We start from the raw sequence: 13,799 nt of genomic DNA, 5'->3' as shown, positions 1-13,799 counted from the left end.
CCTTCTTAGTCATTAGCCATTTACATTCCGTTCATCTTTTTGTCCACGACATCTTTGTCAATCTCCACCTATCGCTGGCCCCCTATCCAACCCCACTGCTCCCTGTCGCCTCTACAACAGTACAAACCTGATCCCATACCCAGCTCTCCTTAGCTTTGACAAAGAGTCATCCAGACTCGAAACGTTAGCTCCCTTCCCTCTCCACAGATGCTGTCAGTCCTGCTGAGATTGTGCAGTATTTTTTGTTTTAGATTCCAGCATTCGCAGTAATTTGCTTTTATCCTCAGCGTGTGGTACCGTCCCCCTTGGGACACAATTTGGGAGAGCGGGTTGAGGCAAGGACAAGGATATTGGAACGCCAGCTGTATAAACCCTTCAGCAAGGGAAGGGAACAAAAGTGGCTTTATCTGTGATTGCCACATCCTTCATGTTCTGTGTCTAAGCAAACTTGCAGCCCAGTAATCACAGCCACTTGTAATTAGTACTCATGCCTGAAGGGATTGGGGGATGGGCAGCGCAACAAAATATCAAACTCAAGAGTGACTCATACACAGTAGCACACAGTGAGCGAGGGGCTGGGACTGTAATTTTTCTAAATCTTTATAAGCACCGTGCAGACAATGTAAAATCTGCAATGTGAAATAAACATTAAAATAAGAAATTTGGCTGATATCTGACCAAAGAACAACCCAACCTGAGGCAAGGCCTGATCCTGCAGGATTATTTATTGCCCATCCCTAGTTGCCCTTCAGAAGGTGGTGGTGAGCTGCCTTCGTGAACCACTGCAGTCCCTGCGGTGTAGATACACCCACAGTTCTGTTAGGGAGGGAGTTCCAGGATTTTTACCCAGCGACAGTGAAGGAATGATCATTCCTCTCCAAGTCGGGATGGTGAGTGACTTGGAGCAGAACCTCCAGGTGGTGAGGTTCCCAGGTCGATACTGGGTGATCCTTCGGGTTTAATTTCTTTTTTGTGTGTTTGTAGCTATTGACTTCAACTGAGTGGATTGCGAGGTCATTTATGAGTCAACCACATTGCTGAGGGTCTGGAATCACATGTCGGCCAGACCAGGTAAGGAAGGCTGATTTCCTTCCCTGAAAGACATTAGTGGACTTCCGAAGGCTGTCATGGAGTGAGTGGTCGCACACAGGGCAGCTCCAGCTCAAAGGTTTTGGTTTGAGCTCTTTTTATACAAAAGTGGGATGGTTTTGACAGGACAGTGCAGCTGAAGGTGTGGAGGAGAAGTTCTGCCCTAGAGTGGCATGTCTGCTGGTTACCAGACCCGGCAAAATAAGGTTAAGTATCTGGCTAAGGAATTGGAGGAGACCTGTGGCGCAGTAGCAATTGTGAAGATGGCGGAGGGGGAAGTGTCGCCATAAGTGGAAAAGCCCCAGATGGAGCAGTTGATGCCGTTTATTTAAAAAGTGTTCCGCCAGCAAAGAAAGGAGATGCGCGAGGACCGGTCGAAGGACATGATCCCTTGAAAGGATCGATGGAACAATGGAGCAAGAGGAGAAATGTCTCGAGTCACAGTGGTCGCAGCTACGGGAGATGGAGCAGGTGATGCCTGGTCTGTTGATATCGTTGGAAGTGGAGGTGGGGCTCCTGGGGGGCCTTTGCAAGTCACTGAGGGCAAAGGTAGAGGAACAGGAGAACAGGTCCACAAGGCACGTGGCAGAGTTGGAGACTGAGCATGGTCATGGGCAGAGAAAGGGGGTCATCTTCGATGCGCCAGTTCAAGACGAATTTTTAAAAATAAATTTAGAGTACTCAATTCTTTGTTTTCCAATTAAGGGGCAATTTAGCATGGCCAATTGACCTACCTTTCACATCATTTTAGGTTCTGGAGGTGAGACCCATGCAGACATGGGAAAACGTGCAAACTCCACAAGGACAATTACCCGGGACCGTGATCGAACCTGGATCCTCGGCACCGTGAGGCAGCAGTGCTAACCATTGCTCCAACCTGCCTACCCTAGGATGAAATTAAAAGAGGTAGAATTGGAGGGAGGTGGTGGCGGATGGTAGAGGGGAGTGGAGGCATAAGCCTCTGGTCAGATTTGTAACTTGGAATGTACAGGGACTGAATGGGTCGGTGAAGAGGTCTCGGTTCTTCGTGCACCTGAGGAGTTTGAAGGTTTGAAGGCGTGGATGGTCTTTCTGCAGGAGATGCATCACCAGGTGAAGGATCAGATCAGGTTGAGGAAGGGGTGGGTGGGTCAGGTATTGCACTCGGGGTTTTATTCAAGGACATGCAGGACCCGGGTGGGAGATACATGATAGTGAGCTGGGTGTTGGTGGGGACGCCGGTGGTGCTAGTGAATGTATATGCCCCGAATTGGAACGGCATCAGGTTTCTGAAGGGGCTGCTTGGAATGGAGGTCAGACTTAGTTCGAGGCAGGAGCAGAGGCCGGGATGGAGTCTGGAATCGGGATTTTTGGTGAATAAGGGGTTCTGTGAGAAGGTGCGGTCAGTGATCAGAGACTATTTGGAGTTGAATCGGAATGGGGAGGTGTCGGAGTAAGGATGGTTGTTGGACGGGATAGTCGAGGTGGATAGTAAGGATTTGAGAGCTCCCACCAAGGAGGGATTGACGGAGAGCAAATGGTCACAGGGATTTTGACAAGCTGACAAAGGGAAGGGAAGTGCGGCAGCAACAGAGGGTGAGGGGGGTGAATATGAATATGGAGAGAAGGCGAGCTGCTTGCTGGCCCAGCAGCTCGGAGGCAGGCCACGTCCAGGGACATTCTGAGAGTATGGACAGGGGAGGGGGAGGTAGTGTCGGAGCCGGGGAAGATAATGAAGCATTTAGGGAGTATTATGAGAAGTTGAACAGGGCTGAGCCAGGTGGTGAGGAAGGAGGTATGGGGCGATTCTTGGATAAGCTGGTGTTCAAGAGGCTGGATGAAGAGAGGAGGCAGGCGCTGGAGAAGCTATTAGGGCTGAGGGAGGTGATGGATTGCATAAGGGGGATGAAGTTGGGGAAGGCCCCCAGGACTGGACAGCTAACCGGCGGAGTTCTATAAGGAGTTTGTTATGGAATTGGCACTGCATTTGCTGGGGATGTTTAGTAAAGCGCTGGAGACGGGGGAGCTACCAGAGACATTAACACCGGGGTCGATTATGCTAATCCTGAGGGGGAAGGACCTGTTGGAATGTGGGTCATATAGACTCATTTCACTGCTAAATACAGATGTGAAAGTGTTGGCCAGGTTAGTGGCAGGGAGGATGGAGGGTTGTGCTCCAGGGATGTCTGCTGAGGACCAAACAGGTTTCTAAAGGGCCATCAGCTCTCCAGTAACATCAGGAGGCTGTTAACCGTGATTATGACCCCGACGGAGGGCCGGGTGGTCTCTATGGATGCAGAGAAGGCCTTTGATCGGGTGGAGTGGAGGTGCTTGTTTGAGATCCTGGGAAGGCCCGAAGTTTGCGGCGTGGTTGTGTCTCTTGTATGGGGCCCAAGTGTGTACGGAGAAATGAGATGAGTTCACGGAGTCACAGGGGAACAAGGCAGGGGTGTCCCTTTTGCCGCTGTTGTTCGTACTGGCAATAGAGCCCTTGGCGATGGCCCTTAGGGGATCAGTGGAGTGGCAGGGAATTGTGAGGGGAGTAGGGAACACCAGGTGTCACTGGACGCGGATGTCCTGTTGCTGTTCGTGTTGGACCCACTGGAGAGTATGGGAAGAATTATGGAAGTATTGGAAACGTTTGGGTCTTCTTGGGATATAAGTTGAATGTAAGGTAAGGTGTTTCCGGTGAGTGCGGTGGGGCAGGGAGATAATCTGGGGGCGTTGCCATGTAGGGTAGCCAGGGACAGGTTCAGGAGTCTGGGGATTCAGGTGAGGGGGGAGTGGGTGACGATGCACAAGTGGAGCCTGACACCGTTGGTGGAGGAGGTTAGGGGGGATTTTAAGAGGTGGGATACGCTGCACCCGACACCGGCGGAGTGTCCAAGTGGTTATGATGAACATGCTGCTGAGGTTCCTGTTTGTATTCCAGATTCCTCCGATCTTCATCCCAAAGGTCTTTCCGAAAATTGGACGCAGCGTCTCAGAGGTTAAATGGGCGGGAAGGTACCAAGAATACAGAGGGTCCTGTTACAGAGGCAGAGGCAGAAAGGGAGGTTGGCACTACCAAACCTGCTGCATTACGAAATGCAAACGTGGAGAAGGAGAGGTGATGGTGGGAGGGGGAGGGGTTAGAGTGGGTTAAGATGCAGGAGGAGTCCTGTAGGGGGTCCGGCCTGAGGACCATGGTGATGACATCATTTCCGCTGGCGCCGGGGAGATACACTGTTTGCCCGGTGGTTCATGCACCATCAAGGTGTGGAACCAGTTGAGGAGACTCTTTAGGATGGAGAGGTCAGTGATGACACCATTGTGTGGGAACCACGGGTTTAAGCCGGGGGGTGGACCGGGGGGGGGGGGGGGGGGGGGGGGGGGGGGGGTGGACAGCATGTATGGGAAGTGGAGGGAGGTGGGATTGGTGGGGGGGGCAAGGGATTTGTACCTGGAGGAGAGGTTTGCAGGTCTGCAAGAGCTGTGGAAGAGGGTGGAGCTGCTGAAAGGAAATGAATTCAGATATATGCAAGTGAGGGACTTTGCGCGGAAGGAATAGAGGGTTTCCCAAGCTGCCAGAGTACACCCTGCTGGAGCGGTTGCTGCTCCCGGATGTGGAGGGAGAGGGCAAAATTGGTGGTATATATGGGTGGTGGGGAAGCACAGGTGGTGAGGATCAAGAATAAATGAGAGGAAATCGGAAATGCCGCAGCAGATGGAGGGGAGGAGGGCCAATATCGTGGCCTTCGCCTCTCTAATTGCCCGGCGAAATATATTGTTCGATTGACGGTCGGCAACATCGCCGGGGGTGGCAGTCTGGCTGGGATACCTGGATGACTTCCTCAGCTAGAAAAGATCAAGTTCGAGCGGAGGGCTTTGAGACACGGTGGGGACAGTTCATGACCATATTTGAGGAACTGTTTGTCGCCGGAGTGGGGGGGGGAAGAGAGGAAAACTGTACAAACTGAGAACGGTGGGGATGTTGACAATGTTACTGATTTGTGTTTTTGTATTTTTTTAAATATGTTTGGAACAAAATACATTCAATTTTTAAAAAATAAAAACATTAGTGAACCAGATGGGTCATGGTCATCATTTCATTTCAGATATTTAATTGAGTTTAAATTCCACCACCCACCGTGGTGGGATTCAAATCCGGGTTCCCAGAACATTATCCTGTGTCTCTGGATTACCAGTCCAGCGGCAATGCCACTATGTCCCTTCTAAATGGTCCAGAACATTAGCCATCTCTTGGTCCATGCAGATAAACTAAATGTCTGCATTCAGAACGATACCAAGCTGTTACATCGCAAATCATTGAACAGGAGCAAATATTTCAGTCTAACAACCCTCCCCCTCAATACTGTTTTGGATGCCAATACATGCACCAGTGTGGAGCCTCACACTGCCACACCCAGTCACCTCTCACAGTAGCATATATCAGGAATTCTCCCAGTAATCATGGGCAGGATTCTCCGTGAACCGGCGGGGCGGGCCACTCTGGCGCCGAGGAATGGCGTGAACCACTCCGGCGTGGGCTTCCCCGAAGGTGCGGAATCCTTAGCACCTTCAGGGGCTAGGCCAGCGCCGGAGTGTTTGGCGCCGCACCAGCTGGCGCGGAAGGGCCTCCGCCGCCCGGCGTGAATTGGCGCATGTCGGGAGCGCCAGCATGTGCTGGCGTCATTCCAGCGCTTGCGCAGAGGGGTTCTTCTCCGCACCGGCCATGGCAGAGGTTGACAGCGGCCGGTGCTTAGGTAAAGAGTGTCCCCTACGGCACAGGCCCGCCTGCGGATCGGTGGGCCCCCGATCGCGGGCCAAGCCACCATGGGGGCAAACCCTGGGGTCAGCCTGAGGACTCTGCAGGCCGCCTGTGGAGCCAAGTCCCGCCGGTAAGGACCTGTTGTGATTTACGCCGGCAGGACCCGCCAAAGTCGGGCGGCCACTCGGCCGATTGCGGGCCGGAGAATCGCCCGGGGGGGGGGGGGGGGGGGGGGGGGCACTGCCAGCAGCCTCCGACCGGCGCACCGCGATTCCCTCCCTGCCAAAACCCTGGCGCTGGATAATTCAGCAGCCGGCGGAGGCGAGATTCTCCGACCCGGTAGGGGGTTGGAGAATCCCGCCCCATATATCTACACCAGGGGTGCACTTCACAACACTAAGCTTTTTTCCCATTCTTTCATAGATTCATAGAGCATACAGTGCAGAAGGAGGCCACTCGGCCCATCGAGTCTGCACCGACCCACTTAAGCCCTCACTTCCACCATATCCACATAACCCAATAACCCCATCTAAACTTTTTGGTTTGGTCACTAAGGGCAATTTATCATGGCCAATCCACTAACCTGAACGTCTTTGGACTGTGGGAGGAAACCGGAGCACCCGGAGGAAACCCACGCAGACACGGGTAGAACGTGCAGACTCCGCACAGACAGTGACCCAGCCGGGAATCGAAACTGGGACCGTGGCGCTGTGAAGCCACAGTGCTATCCACTTGTGCTACCGTGCTGCCCATTTCATGGGCTGTGGGTTTCGCTGCCTCAACCAGCATTTATTGCCCATCCCTAATTGCCCTTGAGCATATGGTAATGAGCAGCCTTCTTGAACCACGGTAGTGTCTGAGGTGTAGGTACACCCACAGTGCTGTTTGAGAGTTCCAAACAGCACTTGAGAAGTGCTTTGCATAAATGCGCCCCGATCCCCATAAGTCAACAAGCCAGACACCCAAATATTTTTCCATGCATCCTCAGATATGGACCTTTCTGATCAGATCAATCTGTACCCATCCCTACAGTGTCTGTCAGATCTCTCAGCCTTGCCTGGCTGATAGCATTGTTGGTCCAGGGTCAGTGGGTGGTTTGGCCCCCTACTTCAGGGTTTGAGCATTTCATTTCAGCTGACCACTTCGCTGGAGTGGGGAAGGAGTGTTGCACTACTGGAGGTGCAGGCCTGCGATTTTAAAATTGGTAGCCTTGTTTCCCTACCTGTAATGAACTCCAATTGGCTTTATTGGTTGGCCAATTGGAGTATGAGCTCCCTCAATGATAGCTCATTGAGGGGGCCCATATAATCACCTGTGTAGGCTTTGTGAGCCAGTCTTAAGTTGACTGGACTGCTAGCAGCACTGTTTGTAGCTGCTCCTGTAATATCGTTATTGTAAATAAATATTGGTGTGGTGACGGAACTCCTGCCTCCCGTGGATTACTACAATACCACACTTCAAAAGCTTTTATTAGCTGTGAGGCACATTGGGATATTCCGAGATTGTGAAATTTGCGAGAAAAATGAAAGACTTTGGGCAGAATTTTATGGTCGCACCCACCATTTGGGATTCCTGCCCAAAGTTAATGGATGCCTTTTGTTGGTCCGTCAAATTATCCATCCCACCAGCGACGACTCCCCTTGCTGTCGTGACCAGAACATTTAGGCCTATCCAGCTCCTGTTGGTGGGAGCCAACCTCAATCATTGTTGACAGGTTGTTCAACATCCCATTCTGTGAGAAGTTTATTTTTGTTTCAAAAGGCCCAAAATGGAACGTAATTTAAATAGGTGAAAATTGGCAGTAGAAAAGTCGATAGAAATTACAGATAAACGCTGTAAATGTTTGCCTGCAATTACAAACATTAAGTTACCTTTGAATCCTGTCCTCCTCCGACAACTACTAAGAATTAACTTTTCAACTCTGGTGCAATTGGATCCATTCCACTCGCCCAGTATTGCCTCTGCTTTGTATATATATATATTCGTTCAAATGTAAATATTATACTTTCTAAATCTACTGAAGAGTCCCTGTTAATTAATCTCTATTTCCTGCCTCCCAAACTGTTTTAAAAAAAACTGTGGAAAGATTTACCAGTTTATTTAGTCTAAAGTTGCAAAATACTATGGGCGCGATCAACTGGTCACGCTACGCCCAAAAAGCAGCGCGCAGCAGCAGTGCCTGGTAAGTGCCGGGAGACCACGTGCCCGGGATCTACCCGGCTCGCTACGTCTCGTGCAATCTAAAGCGATCTCGCGAGACGTCGCGATGTGAAGCCCACCCATTGTGGGTGGGGTCATGTTTTGGCAAATCTGCATGTTAGAGCGTAACAGCTAGTCTTACTTTAATATGCAGTTCCCCAAGGTAACCAAGGTGTTGGGATTTTTCGCCTTCACGTTGGAGGCCTCGGGGGAGCGGCGTTCAGTGCAGGTCTCCACAAACAGGGACCAGGCGGATTGGCACTCGTGGGGGTCTCCCCTGGTACTGGAGACCCCTAGGAGCATGCCTTCTGGGAAAGGTGGTGGTACCCTGACACAGCTGTGCAACCGGGGCACCCTGGCACTGCCAGTCTGGTATCCTGGCCCTTCCAGACTGGCACCCTTGCAGTGCCACCTGGCTACCAGCCTGGCTCTGCCAAGGTGGCACTGCCAGTGTGCCAGGCTGGTATTTTTCACATGGCGGCGATCAGGCCAGCAGGGTGCTCTGCGAGGGGCCTGGGGACACCCTTATATTGAGTTGGACTTGGGGACTCTCTAATCTCACTTCAAGGGATCTGTGGAACCCCATAGTCCCAATCCAGTGTAGTCTCAGGGTCTGAATACCCTGTCACCGATGTCAGAGTGATGAAAATTGGAATAGTGCAACAGGTGAACTTGTAACTTCAAAGAGAAGTTTTAAAAAACAATTTAGAGTGCCCAATTCTTTCTTTTTTTCAATTAACTTCCCTTGGCCAATCCACGTAGCCTGCACATCTTTTGGGTTGTGGGGGTGAGACCCATGCAGACATGGGGAGATTTTGCAAGCTCCAGATGGACAGTGACCCGGGGCCGGGATCAAACCCGGGTCCTCAGCTAACCACTGCCCCACCATGCCGTCCTAACTTCAAAGGGAAGTTGAGATAAATTTTGATGCCTTCCAATGCGTACGTTTAAATAGATTTCAGACTCCCCTTACCTTATAGCAGTATCGGAGAGTTGTGGATGAGTCCCATCCGCTTGGACAGTGCCCTGTCACACTCGGTGTCGGGGTCACTGCTCCTGGTCCAGTTCCTGGGTCCAGGGAGGTTGCCAGGTTTTGCCTGCAGATGTATTTGGCCCTGAAGCTGTTGCAATCCTTTACATCCCACAATCCAACAGAGTTTCCCGTGGCCAGCACCACACAACCACCTTTGTAACCTGGAACAGAAAGTTCAGTTCATGCATTCCTGTGTAACACTGCAGACCACAATTCAGGAGACATTGGAACCACACACACACACACACCAGGCTAACTGTCTACGGCACTATTTAGAATAAGGACAGATGAAGAAGAGAGGTTTGATTAAAACCTGCCTCTTTAACTAAGCATTTGGTCACCTGTTAAGTCAGGTTATTTTGGAGAAAAAAAAGAGTTAATGAAATATTATTGGATTTTCTATCATTGCAGTGTCCCCAGATCAAGGTGCAAACATCGTACTTGCTTAAATTCAAAGTTATTCACTGAAACCCACAGACTATGGAATTGTTCCTCTGTGTTAGGACTTCAGGGTCTATTTGAGGTTTGTGTTCGTGGCTTTTGGAGTGGGCTGTCCGGAAACATTTGAAGGAAAAAAAAAGAGACAAATGGCGAGGCCCTGGCTTTGAAAAGAGAGCCACAATTCCCCACAAACTCTCGGGGTCTCGAGCTGTGGAGGCGGATCTTTTTCCTGTTGAGGACTTTTCCATGAATTTTCAGCAGCAACAGGAAGGTCAGGGCCCTGGGAATCAATCCCTTTCCTGTGTGGTTTTTGGCAAAGGGCACTAACCCTGAATATTTGAGACAGACCAAGATGGCAGTCAAGACCCACGATTGTACATGTTGGAGGCTGGCTTGGACAATGCCTGGTCCCAGACAAGATTGTGCTATCCCATTACAAATACATACGTAACCATAGAAAATTGGTGGAAGAAGTTACAAGAATTACATTTTTAATTGCCTTCAGCTGGCAATCTACATTGAGTGTAACGTTTTAACATTTATCAATGAGAACCTGGCCTCAGCACTCTGGAATTCACTGCAACTGAAATCACACTGCCAAAAATAACCTTTTCTTTGCTCAAGGCAATTTCCATAACTGCAGATCTAATTAACACTTAAGCCACACTAGGCCCACCTAATCGTACATCCAGCTGCTAACCTAGAAAAGACCACATCAAAGCTCCCCCCGCACCAATTCCTCCTCTCGTTGGCTGAGTGGGTAAATCATACTGTGATTTACAAGAACGCGCACAGTTCAGCTCATTAATTATGCAGCCATGAGGTGCAGGTTGAATCACATGGAAGGACAGGCAGGAAATGGCCCATCCTGCCCCACCATCACCTTGTATACTCCCAACGCTTGGGCGCCATATTGAAACAGTCCGGTCAGACATTCACTCAGGTCCTTAAATCAAATGAAGTTACTGTGAAAAGCCCCTAGTCGCCACATTCCGGCGCCTGTTCAGGGAGGCTGTTACGGGAATCGAACCGTGCCGCTGGCCTGCCTTGGTCTGCTTTCAAAGCCAGCGATTTAGTCCAGTGTGCTAACAGCCCCTTGTGTACAATTGTGAAAGTGGACGTTCTGAATTCCTCATGGTATCGCGCCTAATTTGGAAGGGGGACAAGATTCTGGTGCGTTGCCTTTTAATGAGCACTAAAATGAGATAGAGCTCCACAGGACATTCAACTAGTCTTCCAGCCACCATGGAAGTCCGGAGTACAGGATTCCAAATTAAATTCCTGTCGTTGAGAAACTGATTTTTGGCCTCCCGCCAAATCTTGCTCCTCGCTAGCCACGATTCCCACCCCCGACCTGACCTCTATGTCTGGGGATATTAGTGAAGGGCAGGATTAAGCTCAACTATAATCTCCCATCATCAAAAATGCTGCTTTTCTGGGCAGTGCTGTTTACAGGCAGGACTTCCTGATTAAATCTCTGGCACGTCAATGTTGTGGTTATGTTACCGGCCTATACGTAGAGAGCACTGTGCTCAGGGGGCATGAGCTCAAACCCCACCATGGACAGTTTGGGGCCGAGTTGAGTTTGAAAAATCTGGAATCAAAAGGCTTGCAGTGATGAATTGTCCTACAAACCTAACAGGTGCACCACCTCCCTTTAGAAAAGGGAATCTGCCTCCCGTACCTGGACAGGATTCTTTGTCAATCCAGGTCCATACCACTGTGCTGTCTGTGCCCTGTTGTATCAAATACAAAAAAGAGATCCCATCGCCACTGTCTCAAGAGTAATGGGAAATAAATAGCAGCCTTGTCTAAAATGCCCACAACGCAATGGTGAATCAACGAAACATTCCGGAGCTTTGACAGAGTCACCCAGACTCGAAACGTTAGCTCCCTTCTCTCTCCACAGACCTGTCAGACCTGCGGAGATTGTCCAGCATTTTGTTTGTGAAACATTCCGGGTTTTGATTTGGACACAGCGACAACCAAATTTTACCAACGTAGACTTTCCCTTTAGATTGTCCAAAAAAACCAAAAGTCTGGATGCACATCTTGGATCTTTCTAATGATCATTTATATTCAGCCGTGAAAATCAACATCCTTAAAATGGACGAAGAAAGCCTCAGAGTTTGAAAACAAAACCACACTGAAATCGCAGCGAGGGACTTTGCCGCACTTACAGTGCAGTTGTAGCATTGTTTGCGTGGTGGGGGTGGAGGATGATGTCTGTGCATGTGTCTGTGTTCAGGGTATGTGTGTCTGCCTGTGCACGGTGGGTGGATGTGCATGTGTGTGTGTGTACATGCAGGGTGTGTCTGTGCACCTGCAGGGTGTATGTGTGAATGTGTAGGTGTGCTTTTACAGAACAATGCTTCATTATTAACAAGATGCATAGCTCAGATGTCCTTCTACAGCAGTTATAAAAACCTAAGTATTCGCCAGTGTAATTATGCTCAGGCATCCATCCACTCACACAGTGCATTCAGTTCCTTGCCACCGAGTGATATCAGTTCCAGATGTCTCAGTGATTAGCCAAAGCAAACAGCAGTCAGCCGTGCCGGACTGTGGCCTGCCCAGCAGCACCACATATCCGATAAAAGCACCGAAAACCTTTCTGTACAAACGTTATTTTCCTCAGTTTCCTATGTGGAAGGATCAAAGATTGCACTGAGTGTAGCTACATGATAGAGTTGCGGTTCCTGCAGTCAGTATCATGCTCGCCTCTGAGGCAGAGGACTGCGGGATCAAGTCTCACTCCAGTGTGGTGCAGGGGGTGTGTTGCACTGTCGGACGTGCCATCCTGCAGACCAAGGTCCTGTCTGCGCTGTCAAATAAACACAGGGAGCGAGATTCTCTGATCCTGAGGCTGTGTTGCCGCCGTCGTCAACACCGTCGCGTTTCTCGACGGCGTCAACATGGGCCTCAGGATCAGTGATTTTGACCCCTACAGGAGGCCATCACTACACTGGCGTGCAGTGGGGCCGGCACCAATGTGCGCATGCACAGTGGGACCGGCACGATTGCTGCGCATGCGCGGTGTCTCCCTTCTCCGTGCCGGCCCCAACGCAACAGTATTAATACGGCTGGCCCAGTTCAGTTACTTGCTACTTATCAAGCCAAGCCTGAAAGTTGTCCAGGTCTGCTTCAGTATCTGAGGAGTCGTGGGTGGTGCTGAATTTTGTGCAATCATCAATGAGCATTCCCACTTCTGAACTAATGATGGAGGGAAGATTGTAGCTAAAGCAGCTGAAGGTGGCTGGGCCTAGGACCCTACCCTTGTAACCCAAGTGTATCAAATATCTGCACCGGGAGCTTATTTTCCATTTTTCCCAATGCGCATAAGGGGGATGGAGGGGGTTTGAGTGGACACAGCTGAATGGTCACATACTCCAACCATTCCTCTAAACCTGAAGCAGTTGTTGAACCCACTCAAAGGGCCAGAAGTTTCCCAAGCGACACCTATCTGCGCCCGAGCAGCAAGGGTTAAAGGGGCCACGCCGTTACCTGGCTTGTTTAAAGGGGCCATGCCACTGGCTGGCTGGTTTAATGGGGCTATACCATTACCTGTGGGGCTATACCATTACCTGGCTGGTTTAACGGGGCCACACTATTACCTAGCTGGTTTAAAGGAGTCATGCTGTAACCTGCTGGTTTAAAGAAACCACGCTGTTGCCTGACTTGTTTAAAGGGGCCATGCCATTACCTGACTTGTTTAAATGGGCCACGTTGTTACCTGACTGGTTTAAAGTGGCCACACTGTTACCTGGCTGGTTTAAAGGAGCCACGCTCATACCTGGCTGGTTTAAGGGGGCCACACTGTTACCTGGCTGGTGTAAAGGAGCCACACTGTTACCTGGCTGGTTTAAAGTGGCCACACTGTTACCTGGCTGGTTTAAAGGAGCCACGCTCATACCTGGCTGGTTTAAGGGGGCCATGCCATTACCTGACTTGTTTAAAGGGGCCACGCTGTTACCTGGCTGGTTTAAGGGGGCCACACGGTTATCTGGCTGCTTTAAAGGAGCCACACTGTTACCTGGCTGGTTTAAAGGTGCCATGCCTTTACCTGGCTGGTTTCGATTCCAGTTGGTGAAGGAGACGGCGTCGCCACCCATCCATTGGAAGACCCCTGGGTGGTTAGCGTCCTGTAGGGCTGTCCAGAAGTTGCCAGAACGACCAAGGATGAGGCTGATGATGAACGACTGCTCAAATCTAACAGGAAAAAGAAAGAGCATCAGCAGCTTAAATCCGGGTAAGACACAGCTTCTGAAGAGCAGATGAAATTGATGGGAAATGCCTTAGTAACTGTAG

General features: G+C 50.4%; 1 protein-coding gene across 2 annotated transcripts in view; it reads right to left on the bottom strand.

Moving 5' to 3' along the window:
* Positions 1-13,799, bottom strand: part of mrc2 (mannose receptor, C type 2) — a 293,165-nt gene that overhangs the window by 132,357 nt on the left and 147,009 nt on the right. For both annotated transcript variants that reach the window (XR_005458165.1, XM_038778997.1), the window contains exons 11-12: positions 13,555-13,700; positions 8,991-9,211 (exon numbers count right to left, since the gene is read on the bottom strand). Coding sequence is in view for 1 of the 2 variants with exons in the window: in XM_038778997.1 (XP_038634925.1) it covers positions 8,991-9,211; positions 13,555-13,700 (367 nt within the window). In the remaining variant the exon portion in view is untranslated. The remainder of the gene's footprint in view (positions 1-8,990; positions 9,212-13,554; positions 13,701-13,799) is intronic.

The sequence above is a fragment of the Scyliorhinus canicula genome, chromosome 19, assembly GCF_902713615.1.
Source record: "Scyliorhinus canicula chromosome 19, sScyCan1.1, whole genome shotgun sequence".
Taxonomy (NCBI): Eukaryota; Metazoa; Chordata; class Chondrichthyes; order Carcharhiniformes; family Scyliorhinidae; genus Scyliorhinus; species Scyliorhinus canicula.
This window is presented reverse-complemented; position numbering and strand designations above follow the sequence as displayed.